Genomic DNA, 12,311 nt, shown 5'->3' on the forward strand with positions numbered 1-12,311 from the left:
GAAGAGGAAAAGGCAGAGCTTTTATTTTCTCTTCAGGAAGTTCAAAACCGCTACGTTTGCAGAGCTGAAACGGACTTGTGGATGGAAGAGAAAAACTATCTCCGCTCCGTCAACCTTTGAACCGTCCTTTACTACAAAGTCACAAGACAAAGCTCGTACAGTTTCCCGAATGTCTACTCCCCAGCGAAGCCCAGGCGGTGTTAAACATCTGATGAACTGATACTACATGCGGATTAAAGGTTTGGATACTAGGGGGACAAACAAACCAACTCGAGGCAAGGGAGAGAATCTCTGGAAGTGCTCCTGTCTGCATGAGCTGAAAACGGTGGGTTTGGTTTGTATTGCTTTGAGAAATCAAATTAGCTCAAATTGTTCAAAATTCGACATTGTTGTACGGATAATTTAATTTCTTGCTTGATTATCATCATGATCATCATTACAATTTTGACGGCTTTGCAATATTGATTCCTTTATATTTAAAACATTTGTACTCACAACAAAAAAGAATATCAAACAAAGGACCTGGTTGTAGGATACTGTTAAAAATGTGGTAACATTTCATACACACACACACACACACACACACACACACACACACACACACACACACACACACACACACACACACACACAGTCCTCACATGTCATGGTCCAGTGCCCTTTCCTTGCTCCTAAATTCTAATCTCCAACAATGAATTCCTCCAAGAAAACTAAAAGGAAATTTGAGTGTGTGCTATTGATTCATTTATCTTCAGGAAAAGGAGAAAATAACAAAGGTGTTCAGAAGAGAGAATACAAAAAGGAAAGAGGAGAAAGAGCTACAGCTACAAAAACACTAACAAACAAACAAACATGTCATCTGTTCATTTCAGTCCAGGGTCAGATTCCAAAGAAGTTAATGGGTGAGCGCATCACGTAAACATTCATCTGAGAAAGACAGCTAACACACTCACTCACACATTCACACACCCAAAACTGTCAACCTTTAACTAGAACCCTGTTTATACGAGTTATATGTTATCCTGCAAGGCAGTGATGTTGATGAGCGATGCGATTCGTATAAACCAGCACAAATGCAAACAGAAATACAACACCACGGCAGCACTTGTTGTACAAGTAAATAGAACGTTTGATTTGTTTCCCCCCTCTGACCTCCCCCCATCTCTGTATCTCCACATCCCTTGCTCCAGAATCGACAAGATCGACAAGATGGACGATGCTAAGGTAGAGATCGACGATGGGAAGGATGTGAGGGATGATCCCGACACCATGTACCAGTAAGTGTCTGACGTGACCGTTGGGAAGACTTGCACCCTGTCCGTCTGTCCCCCGTCCCCGTCCCCCCCTCCAGAAACACAGGCCCAATGACCAGTATTCCTTTGCCTCCTCTCTCTGCCCCACCCCTACAGTCTCATCCGGAGAAAGATCGCCCCTTTTGTCATGTCGTTTGGATTTCGGTGAGTATGGACGAGCACAAGGTGGGAATGGAGAAGGATGGTGATCATTGGGATGCCTATAGGGTAAACTACTGTGATGTTTTGTGTTTTTGCTCCTCTCTCTCTCTCTCTCTCTCTCTCTCTCTCTCTCTCTCTCTCTCTCTCTCTCTCTCTCAATGTATCTCTGCTCTGTTTCTTTCTACCCCATCCCATCCCTCCTTCCCCCCTCACCAGTATGTTCGGGATTGTGCTGATCATAGTGGACATTGTGCTGGTGATCGTGGACTTCTCTCTGGCCAAGAGCGCACATATGGGAGATATTCTGGAGGCAGTGTCCCTCGCCATCTCCTTCTTCTTCCTCTTTGATGTTCTGCTGCGCATTTACGTGGAGGGGTGAGCCTGTGTGTGTGTGTGTGTGTGTACTGCACTCCTGGACACAGAGAGGTAGAGAGGAGCAGGAAAACAGGAAGGGAGACAGGAAATGGTCCTGGCATACTTTTTTGCTGCTCGGCTAGGAATCTTGATGACTCATGAATGGGGTCAAGGAACCAAATAACATTCTTCCCAGCGCCAGTCAAGTTCACACTTTAATCACAAGAACGTACTTTCTTTGCTTTGCGGTATTTTGTAGGACAACACATTTTGAACAAATTAAAGGAAGCAGGAGCTAACATACTAACCCGTTACAGGTTCCGAGTGTACTTCAGCTCAACGTTCAACATCATAGACGCCTGTATCGTCATCATCACCCTGGTGGTCACCATGATCTACACCTTCACTGAGCTGACCGGAGCCAGCCTCATACCACGGTACCTGAACACCCCTGGCTCTTACTGTGCTCTGAATCCCTGTAGGGGTCAATTCACTGGCGTGCGTTCTCACGTGTGTGTGTGTGTGTCGTCAGGGTGGTGACATTCCTGCGTGCTCTGAGGATCGTGATTCTGGTGAGGCTCTTCAGACTGGCGTCTCAGAAGAAGGAGCTGGAGAAGGTCACCCGGAGGATGGTGAGCTCCTTCACACCTACGGTGGCCCCCACTGGACAAACTGTCTAGAGTAAGGCTGTGCTGTAGTTTGGGAACCCTGTGCGAACCCAGGTGCGTTCCTTACCTGACCTCTGACCTTTGGGCAGGTCTCGGAGAACAAAAGACGTTACCAGAAGGATGGATTCGATCTTGATCTGACCTATGTCACAGGTGAGATGATGCACACACAGAAAGAGGATATCAAGGCAAGAGTTTGTTGTGTAAAAGGTTAAGTTGTGCTTGATAGAGACATGGCTATTGTTACATGAATGAATGTGTTGAGCTTAATATCCTTCTTGTTCTCTGTAGATCGCATTATTGCCATGAGCTTCCCCTCTTCTGGAAAGCAATCTTTCTACAGGAATCCCATTGGAGTAAAAATGCACACAGACACACACACACATGGATGCACACACACACACACACCATACTAAGCCCGTGTTTTTATTCTCTCCTGTCAGGAAGTTGCCAGATTCTTGGATGCCAAACATGAAGACCACTACAAAGTCTACAACCTGTGCAGTAAGTGCGCACTACTTTAGCCTGCTTTATTCGTACTAGGACTACAATTGATCTGCCGCAGCTAAGATTGAGACATTCATTCAGCCGTTTTTTAAGTTGTTATGCTACCTTGCTGCTTGTCTTTGAGGTGCTGTCCTGTTCCAGACACTTGGAACATTCCTATCTGTTCCGTCTGTTTATCGTCTCTGTGCCTGTCTCTCTGCAGGCGAGAAGGGCTACGACCCCAAGTTCTTCCACTACCGGGTGGAGAGGGTGTTCATCGATGACCACAATGTCCCCTCGTTGGAGTAAGTACCAACAGTGGTCTATACAGGTCGACTCCAGGTGACTGATAACATTGTCTGCAGGCAGGGCAGTTGTAATGCGTTTTCGCCCCCCCCAAATGTGTTGTCTGCGTGTCTACATGCTGTTTGCGTGTGTATTACAGGGACATGCTGAAATACACGGCCAACGTAAGGGAGTGGATGGCTGCAGACGATAAAAACATAATTGCCATTCACTGCAAAGGAGGCAAAGGTTTGTCCTGAGTTAGCATTGCATTCCCAGATAACGAGCAGTCTTGGTGTTCCCCCTACTGGTGAAACATTGAAGTTGCAATCATCTGCTCTCACAAGTAACAGCTGGGAATTGCCTCTATTGATACCCGGAGAACAGATCATTCGTTCGTTTCCTGCATATTGAGACTCGTCTGTTTCACAGGAAGGACGGGTACCTTGGTGTGTACCTGGCTGATTGACAGTGACCAGTTTGATAGTGCACAGGTAAGACCTACGTCAGAGTAAGGCACCCCAGTGGTAAAAGTAAACCCTTGCGTTGTGGAACTGTTAAGTTTTTGTTACAAACTGGAGGCTTGTGTGACGTGTCAAACGCGTGATCCAGGACAGTCTCGACTACTTTGGGGAGAGGAGAACAGACAAGAGTCACAGCTCGAAGTTCCAGGGCGTGGAGACTCCCTCTCAGGTACCCACTTAGCCACTTACACACACACACACACACACACACACCCTATAGCCTACAGGTGCACAGTGTTTGTGCATGTGTCTGAATGGAAAAAACACGTGTAGTGTACAAATGTAAGTATAAAACAAGTGTAAATCTGAACTGCGGCACATGTACTGAACGTGTCTACACATGAGAGAAATATGACAGACGGAGCCTTTATGTGTTTTGGGCTTCTCTTCACCTCCAGAGCAGATACGTAGGCTACTATGAGGTCATGAAGTCCAAGTTCAACAGACAGCTGCCTCCTCCACAGAGCCTGAAGATCAAGAGCATTCGTATCCACTCCATCGCTGGTAGACACCTTCAGACATCTCCACACTGCCAACCTGTCAGCGCAGCGCTACACTGCACCTTTCAGTTGGCCATGTCAACGCGTGCGTGTGTGTGCGTGTGTGTATTTACTGTATGTATCTGTGCAGGTGTTGGAAAGGGGAATGGCAGCGATCTGAAAGTGAAGATCATAGTGAGGAAGGAGTTGGTGTTCCAGTGTGTGTGTGCCAAACAGGAGAACTGCAAGGTGGGCCAATCCCAACAATCACAGCCACACCAGTACAAACACACTCCATGCACAGCTGCGTTATGGGATAGACTGATTAATACACTCGGTGTCTGACTGATTTATAAACTGGTCGAGTAGTTGGACCGAATGACTCGTGATTGCTGATGGCTGATTTGATTGGCTGCCTGATTGGTTCATTGACCAATCCGTCCCCAGGTGTTCCCTGACGTGGGCAGCAATGCGGTTGTCATCAGCCTGCAGGACGGACCAGTGGTCAGCGGAGACGTGAAGGTCATGTTTGAGTCCAGTGCTGTGAGTTCAACCTAGGATCCCTACCATGCCGGGGGGGGGGAACAGGGTTTATTATTCACAAGCGTAATTCTGTCTTTCCTTTTTACCTGCCTCTTAAATCTTGTTGTTGTATACCCCCAGGGTCTGCCTAAGGGCTACGAGGACTGCCCCTTCTACTTCTGGTTCAACGCGTCGTTCATAGAGGATAACAGGTATGTCATCAGGGCTTACTCCCACAGGACGTTACAAAAACAAGGCTGTCTATGTTCAGTCCTGCATTAACCCTCCCCTCTGTCGCCCCCCCCCCCCCCTCTCCTTAAGGCTGTTCCTGTCCAGAGAGGAGTTGGATAACCCCCACAAAGCCAAGACCTGGGACCTGTACAAGGAGGACTTTGGCGTCACCGTCGTTTTCACAGCGCCTGAATAGTGTGGAAAGATTGGGAGCGAGGTGGCGGGCGGTTCTCAGACAGCCATGCACGTCCCCCAAAACTGCTTTTACTCTCCCTGTTGATGTCAAAGCACAGGATAGTGGAAAGGAAAAGTGCTCGATGGTTGACAATTTGTTTTGGTCAGTGCTGCTTCATGTCATGCGATGCCACACTAGATTGAGATGCACTGACGATCAGTTTGTCCACCTCACAACAGCAATATTTCACCTTCCTTCAACCTTTCTTTTGATATTTCAAATAGCTATCTGATATGAGGACTGTGATTGGCTAGTCTACACTCCTATCAGAGAGAACAAGGAAGGGCCCACACGTTGAATCCCTCAATATGAAGTTTAATTGCACTGTGCCATAGACCACTCCTGTTTATTTGCATTACATTTGTACCTGTATTTCTGAAGGGACCATTGAGGATTAAGTGAGCTGGAGTCTTAGTATTGTTGGACTGAACTGATTGCTGTGATGTGAGGATTAGCAGAAATTAATGTTTACCCTCAATGTCATTTGTTCATTCTTCACTGTACTGTTGAATAAACCAAAAAGTAATTTGTATGGAACTGTTTTTTTTGGGGGGAGGGGTCTTTGGGGCCCACTGTCCTGTATGTTTTAGACGTTTCCCCTGCTCCAACACACCTGATTCAAATCAATGGTCGTTATCAAGCTCTGCAGAAGCCTGTTAACGACCACTCATTTGAATCAGGTGTGTTGAATGATCTGGAACGCCAATCCTTTATTGAAGAACTCGGTGACTAAGCATTCTTAAACAGGAGAATAGAAGTCAATTTCAGCGTTTCTTTATTTACATGACTTTAGACAAATCTTGAAATACTTACAAGTGTGTGACAAACAACTCGCAGCATACATTCGTACATCTCTACAATCCTACTGTGGTCGAAACAAGCTGTGCCTTGCCTGTTAGCCTCAATCATTCTCTAGTCAACCCCTACCGCTTGAACCTAAACAAGTCATGTGCAGATACTAGACTGATGCCTTTCTGGGAACCAAAGCGGTTTGGATAAACCAGTAGTTGAATTGATTGACAGGTCAGAAGATTTGAGTAATTTGTTGATCAAAACCCCAGACCCCAAAGACTAAGGAGAAGCTTGATAGTCAGAACACATACCAGAGGTCTGAAGGCTGTTTCAGCACCCTCTATAGGCCGTTTCAGAAATCAGGAAGAAATTCAGACAGCACTTTCACACCACACCGTTTCAGGTCAAACCCCTCACAAGACAGGCAAAAAAAAAAAAAACATTTGATCAAGGCACCATCAATCGGTCTTTTACTCTGTAAGCAACAAAAATATCCTAACAGAACTGTAGTGGTCCCCTCAGCCCACCACAACAAGACTTGCTAGACTTTGGGATTCACACTTTTAAAAACATAACATCCAATATTCATAAGTATTCCAAGGCATCTGACCCAACATATAACCAGACAGCAGCACAATCCGTCATAAACAATGCCATTTTTGGACGTAACTTCTGGGTAGAGCTACACGTAGACGCAATGTGTTGGATTCCTCGATTATTACCCCTTTTTTAGGATAGCTGAGGCCCTGAGGTTGTATACTGTATCAACAAATTCATTATTGTCATGGTTATTAATCATAGTAGACTTAGTGGTCATCCCAGACCAAAGATAAAAGAGTAGCTATATCAAACCATGTCTTCATTCTGACCCCGCCCCCCCAAAAAAACCCACACACAATACTGCGTCACAATTTCAATAGGTTGATATGGCATTCGCTCGCATTGGACTTGGAAGTTGCTGTCCAAGTCCAGCCCAGACCAGACGGATCCGGTTCGGCCCGGTCTAGCAGAGGGTCTTCCTGACGGCTCGGACCATGTCCCCCCCAAAGCCGTTAAGGATGTCGCACTGCTCCAGCTCGTCGTAACGCCCGCTGCGCAGGAAACAGAGGAGGCCCGTCTTGCAGGTCTCCTTGCAGGGCACAGACACGTGGCCCTTGTGCCTGAGGTACCAGAACCGCTGGAAGACCCGGTCATCACTCTGGAAGGTCCGGAGGAGGCCGTCCCAGTCGGAGGGGAACAGGCTGGACAGCCCGTAGGCCTCCGAGGCCCGGTACAGCAGGGTCCACTTGGGGGTGGGGTCCGGGTGGGGGGCCAGGGGGGAGGAGGTAGGGGGGTGGTTGGCTTCGGTTAGGTTCAGGATGTAGGTCTCGTGGTCCAGAACCATACGGGAACTGCCTGGGTAGTTGCCGTCCACGAAGTAAACACGGTACCCTGGTGACACACACACACACGGTACATTTACATTTTAGTCATTTAGCAGACGCTCTTATCCAGAGCGACTTACAGTAAGTACAGGGACATTCCCCCGAGGCAAGTAGGGTGAAGTGCCTTGCCCAAGGACACAACGTCAGTTGGCAAGACCGGGAATCGAACTGGCAACCTTCGGATTACTAGCCCGATTCCCTCACCGCTCAGCCACCTGACTCCCGAGGTACCTGTGAGGATGTTTGATGTATTGCTGTACATGTCCGAAGTATCATTTCTATCATTTCATGTATGAAATAGTGCTCTGAGGACAGATCAATGTCATCAATTCTTTGTACTTTGATAGTGTCGACATGTGACTGACCGTTGCTGTTACTGATGTGATTAACTTGTGACAAAGACAACAGAAAAACTATTCTGAAGCAATGCGACTTGTGGGCGTCTGTTTGAGATGAAGTGCAAGAACGCCAAAGTCCACTGTTGAAGAAGCGCTACAAGAGGGTGTATAATATCTTGTTGAAATCATTGTTCGTTTGAGCAACACACCTCGAGCCCGATAGCAGGTGTGCCCTCCTCGTCTGCAGACATCAAAGAGTTCCCGACAAAATTGCAGTGGCCGTTTGATCCTTAGCACTTAAAACTTTGTGTATCAGTTCAAATAGCATGCTGTGGCTGAAACTCAACGGAGGGTGGCCTCTGGCAAGCATTGAGATGGGGCGCGTCCTCACCTGGGTTGAGGTTGATGTAGGTGGTGACGCTGGGGGCGATGAAGGCCACACCCACCGCGCGGGTCATGGTGGCCTCGTCGTAAAACATCTGGAACTCATCCAGGTGCGTGTGACCGAAGAACTGCCCAGTGATGGTGCTCTCGTACCTGGTGGAACCCCCAGACAACGGCAAACACTGTTCAAGTCACTGTCTCACACACACACACTCATTTCATGCACCAATTTGATCCCCCAGCTATAAACTCAACAAACACAACAACATGATAGTCAGGTGCCTAGGCTACGCATCACATGCTATTTTAAATCATTAACCTTTCAGTCAACCTCTGGTTATTGACTTTCCGTAAGCCCAGCCCATCATATAAACCCACCTACGAGTAAGTCAGAACTGAGAGTAGACTTCATCTCTACGCAGTAAAAGAAAAACTAAAACGGGAAACTTAACGGGGAAGTTAAACTGCCGTTTTAGGATTTGATGCCAACGTTTAAGCTGATTAGTGTTTTTTTTTTTTTTTGCCACAATACTGCTGATCATCTGAAAAAGGATTTTACCAGAAATCTATTTGGTACACATTTACCATCTATCCACCATACAAATCATATTCGTTTGGGGGTGGGACCATACACACAAACAGTACAACCATTTCTGTAAGCACCTCAAAAGCTTGTTGGCAGAAATATTGTGCTAAATACACTGACGTGAGCTTATCCATTCATCCATCTATCTACGTTAGCTTTAAGTTGCATTAAATACAGAACTAAGAACTCATGGATGTCATTCAGTGGATGAACAGAATGAACTATGGAATTAACTGTTGTGAAAAGTGTGGCCACAGCAGTCATTGACCTGTCAGTGGGATTCTGGGAAGTAGCTAGAATCAAGTCAGAAATGTTGACACACGGACCTGTTCATGATGTGATAGTAGTTCCAGCTCCAGCTACTCAGACAGAGCCCAGGAGGGATGTGTCCAATTATGTGGACCTGAGAGACAGACGGAGAGAAAGTCAGAAAGCTGTAGGACCTGGATCGAGGTGGGTTATCTGACAACCAGCCATGTAGGCTGGTTCAGACTATTCGGCACCAACCCTCTTTAACACCGACTCAGTTTACTACTATTCAGACGTTTCTTCCCCACACACAAACAAAATCTCCTGAAACATCTCATCCCCTTATCTTCCAAGATCCTCATTCCTTCACCCGCCCTTCCTCCATTACCTTCTCTCCCTTCTCCTCGCTGGTCTGCAGGATGTGGACCAGCCACTGGAGTTGGTTGGCTGGGTCTGTGGAGTTCACCATCAGCCAGAAGTTCTCCCTGGCGCAGAAGTTCATGTTGAGGGACACCACGCGAAGTCCAGGCTGGACTTCCACTGTGTAAAAACCTCCACGCCTGAGAGAGAGAGCGAGAGTCCAAGCCTCAGTGATGCTAATACCCTTTTGTCAAAATATCAATATACCAATCCAGGGGTTGGAGGCTATAAAATCAACTGTTGCAAGGGTTCACAGGTGGTTAAATAACTAGTGGAAAAAACAAACCGCCACAAAACCTTAAGACCACCACTTACACACTGAGACTCACACTAAGGTCACCTTCAGCTCAATGTTTGTGCGTGGTCTTTCGTGTCGGTAAACCTGGGTTCCAATCTCCTTCATTACACAACTATGTTTAGCTACAGAAGCTAGCTACAGAGCTGTGGTAAACCAGGTACTCCATTCCAACGCCTTGCTCCGCTTCCTCGTCAGGAGCACCGCTTCCTCATCACCGCTTCCTGATTCAGAGGAGTTCGGTACCTGAGGGTCTTTAGTGCCGGCTCGGGTAGCCACGGCGCCCACTCTTCTGCCATGGCGTCATAGAGCCAGCGGGAGGAGCGGTTGCCGTGGACGAAGGGCGGGGGGAAGCTATTGACCGGGGTGCTCTCGTGGTTCCCCACTGCGGGGTACACCTTCACGTGGGGACCCAGGTGTCTGGAAAGGGAGGTAGAAAAGGGGGATGGAGAATTAGAGAGGTTGTGACTGACCTGTGTATTCATATATATGTGTGTGTGTGTGTGTGTGTGTGTGTGTGTGTGTGTGTGTGTGTGTGTGTGTGTGTGTGTGTATGAGATCAAAACGAGACAATCAATCTCATACTTGTGTATGAGCCTGGAGATAACCGTCAGCTCAGAGAGCTGCTGTTTCCTGGTCTGGGACCAGACGTTGTGAGCCGGGATGTCGCCAGTCCAGTACACCCAGTCCCAGGGCCCTGTTCTGGCAACATTCTCCAGAAGGTTCTCCACAGTACGCAGTGGCAGGTCACACTTGCTGTAGGTACCCCAGTAGCCCGCCTCCCGCTGACGCCAGCTGGGTGAGCCAGAATCGTTACGGCAACACAGGGGGTCCTTACAGTCAGCACTGCTTCCTTTTGCATACGCCTGATGAAAAATGAAACAAGATGAAAGATGTTTACAGGGAGAGCACTGTGTCTGGTTGTACCAGTTATCCAGTTACATTTCTATTTACACCCTGGCCATCAAAGACAAAACTACAGCTATTGTAACAGGTCAGGTGGAATCCAAATAAACACTTTTACCAGTGGGACTTTTAACTGTATAACTACCACAGTCTACACAGCTAGAACAAATATTAATGTGAGGGTTATTCAACATGAACAGTGCTGCTCCGCTGCACACACCAACTCACCTGGTCCCAATGGATGTCTGTGATGAAGAGCACCCTGTTTTGAGGGGACCCTGGCTTGGGGGGGCTGGGAGGGACGACCGGGGGCTTGGGGACCTTGGGCAGGGTGATGTTCCAGGGCGCGTACAGGTCAAAGCGGCCGCAGGAGGAGCCCACCAGCAGGGCGCAGGCCTCGGAGGGCCATAGCAGTGAGCGCTGCAGTGCCCGGATGAAGTCGTCCCTGAACAGCTCGGTGATCTCGCGGCAGACGCGCTCGTCGGCCAGGTGGAGACGCATGCACGCCTCGCCTACCGCGTACGCCACTCGCTCCATATTGTCGTCACTCTAGGGGGGAAGGGGGGGGGCATGAGAAACTTCATCTTGCGGAAGCATAGTAAGCCAACTCTTTCAGCATTATTAGTTGTAGGCTAAGTGTGAGGAAAATAAATCAGCCAATACAAATGCTCTTTTATGACTCAAAGTGGTAGGTACATGCACATATAGCATAAAAAAAGAATAGCCTACGTTTAGCGCATCTAGAAACCCAGATACTTAAAAGAGACAGAATGTCGTTTCTCAATAATATACAGATTGCTAGGGAACACAGCACAACTTTAAAAGCTGTCAAAGTTTTTATCGCAGTATAAACAGTGTTCCTGATTGCAATAATGTGTAGTGAGCTAGACACGTTGTTTACATTACCGAATTCACAGAAAATCTTACCAGTAAAGCTATATCCAGTACAGTGAACAGGGTTTTGCATATAGGACAGGTGAGATTCCGCCAGTTGAACCCGACCCGAAGTCTATCGATCTCGTCCATAAACGTCAGGTTCGGCTCATCAAGAACGGGATGAGACAAACCGTACGGCGACGACACCACCAAAACAAAACATATCAACCCAAGAGTCACCGGGAGGGATGCAAGCCTCATTGTTCAGAGCTAATTGAAAACGATCTGTAAAACGGTTTAAGTAGCCGAAAAAAAACAGACATAAAGAAACCTGGTTTACAGTCGACTATATCAAGCATGTAGTCAGTTAACACCTCCTTTAGAAAACAACCGCAGTCAACAAACAGGAAATATGCTCTGCTGCCTAGCTGACAAACACGATCTTCCCTTTTCAGCCTATGGACTAGAAACGACGATAAATGTCCGTACATAAAAGAAGTTCACAGAAATGAAGGTCAGTGAAACCTTCAGCAACGGTCTATGATCGGTATCACTTCGTTGTCTTTTCTCAAGTTAGGATCAGACTACAAAATATCAGCTGACTGGTCATGTGATCGAGCACCAGCGGCTGTTGTGTTTATAAGAAATGTGCTGACTAATTGAATGATTGTCAGATCAGAGTCAGGTTAAGTCAGCAATGTATTGTTAAATTGGTCTTTTTGGCACGGGTTTCCATTTAAAAGAATCATGTATTAATTTTGCGTATCGCATGACTGTGTCAACATTGCGCAATGGCTCATTTC

At 47.2% G+C, this 12,311-nt stretch overlaps 2 protein-coding genes across 2 annotated transcripts; one reads left to right on the forward strand and one right to left on the reverse strand.

The window, feature by feature from the left end:
• Nucleotides 1–59: 59 nt before the first annotated feature.
• Nucleotides 60–5,768, forward strand: tpte (transmembrane phosphatase with tensin homology). The gene is made up of 18 exons (XM_067257092.1): nt 60–325; nt 1,191–1,277; nt 1,410–1,457; nt 1,671–1,829; nt 2,126–2,245; nt 2,341–2,440; nt 2,566–2,629; nt 2,768–2,832; nt 2,920–2,980; nt 3,186–3,267; nt 3,408–3,496; nt 3,680–3,741; nt 3,860–3,940; nt 4,170–4,275; nt 4,402–4,499; nt 4,698–4,793; nt 4,914–4,984; nt 5,094–5,768. Exons 2-18 carry the CDS (start codon nt 1,210–1,212, stop codon nt 5,197–5,199), a joined length of 1,476 nt encoding a protein of 491 aa, XP_067113193.1. The 5' UTR covers nt 60–325; nt 1,191–1,209; the 3' UTR covers nt 5,200–5,768.
• A 228-nt stretch (nt 5,769–5,996) lies between these two features.
• Nucleotides 5,997–12,066, reverse strand: smpd1 (sphingomyelin phosphodiesterase 1). The gene is made up of 8 exons (XM_067257576.1): nt 11,560–12,066; nt 10,861–11,181; nt 10,312–10,592; nt 9,973–10,146; nt 9,400–9,571; nt 9,089–9,165; nt 8,184–8,329; nt 5,997–7,461 (listed from the first exon to the last, which is right to left on the reverse strand). Exons 1-8 carry the CDS (start codon nt 11,767–11,769, stop codon nt 7,034–7,036), a joined length of 1,809 nt encoding a protein of 602 aa, XP_067113677.1. The 5' UTR covers nt 11,770–12,066; the 3' UTR covers nt 5,997–7,033.
• Nucleotides 12,067–12,311: the final 245 nt, after the last annotated feature.

This window comes from Osmerus mordax, chromosome 19 (assembly GCF_038355195.1).
Source record: "Osmerus mordax isolate fOsmMor3 chromosome 19, fOsmMor3.pri, whole genome shotgun sequence".
Classification (NCBI taxonomy): Eukaryota; Metazoa; Chordata; class Actinopteri; order Osmeriformes; family Osmeridae; genus Osmerus; species Osmerus mordax.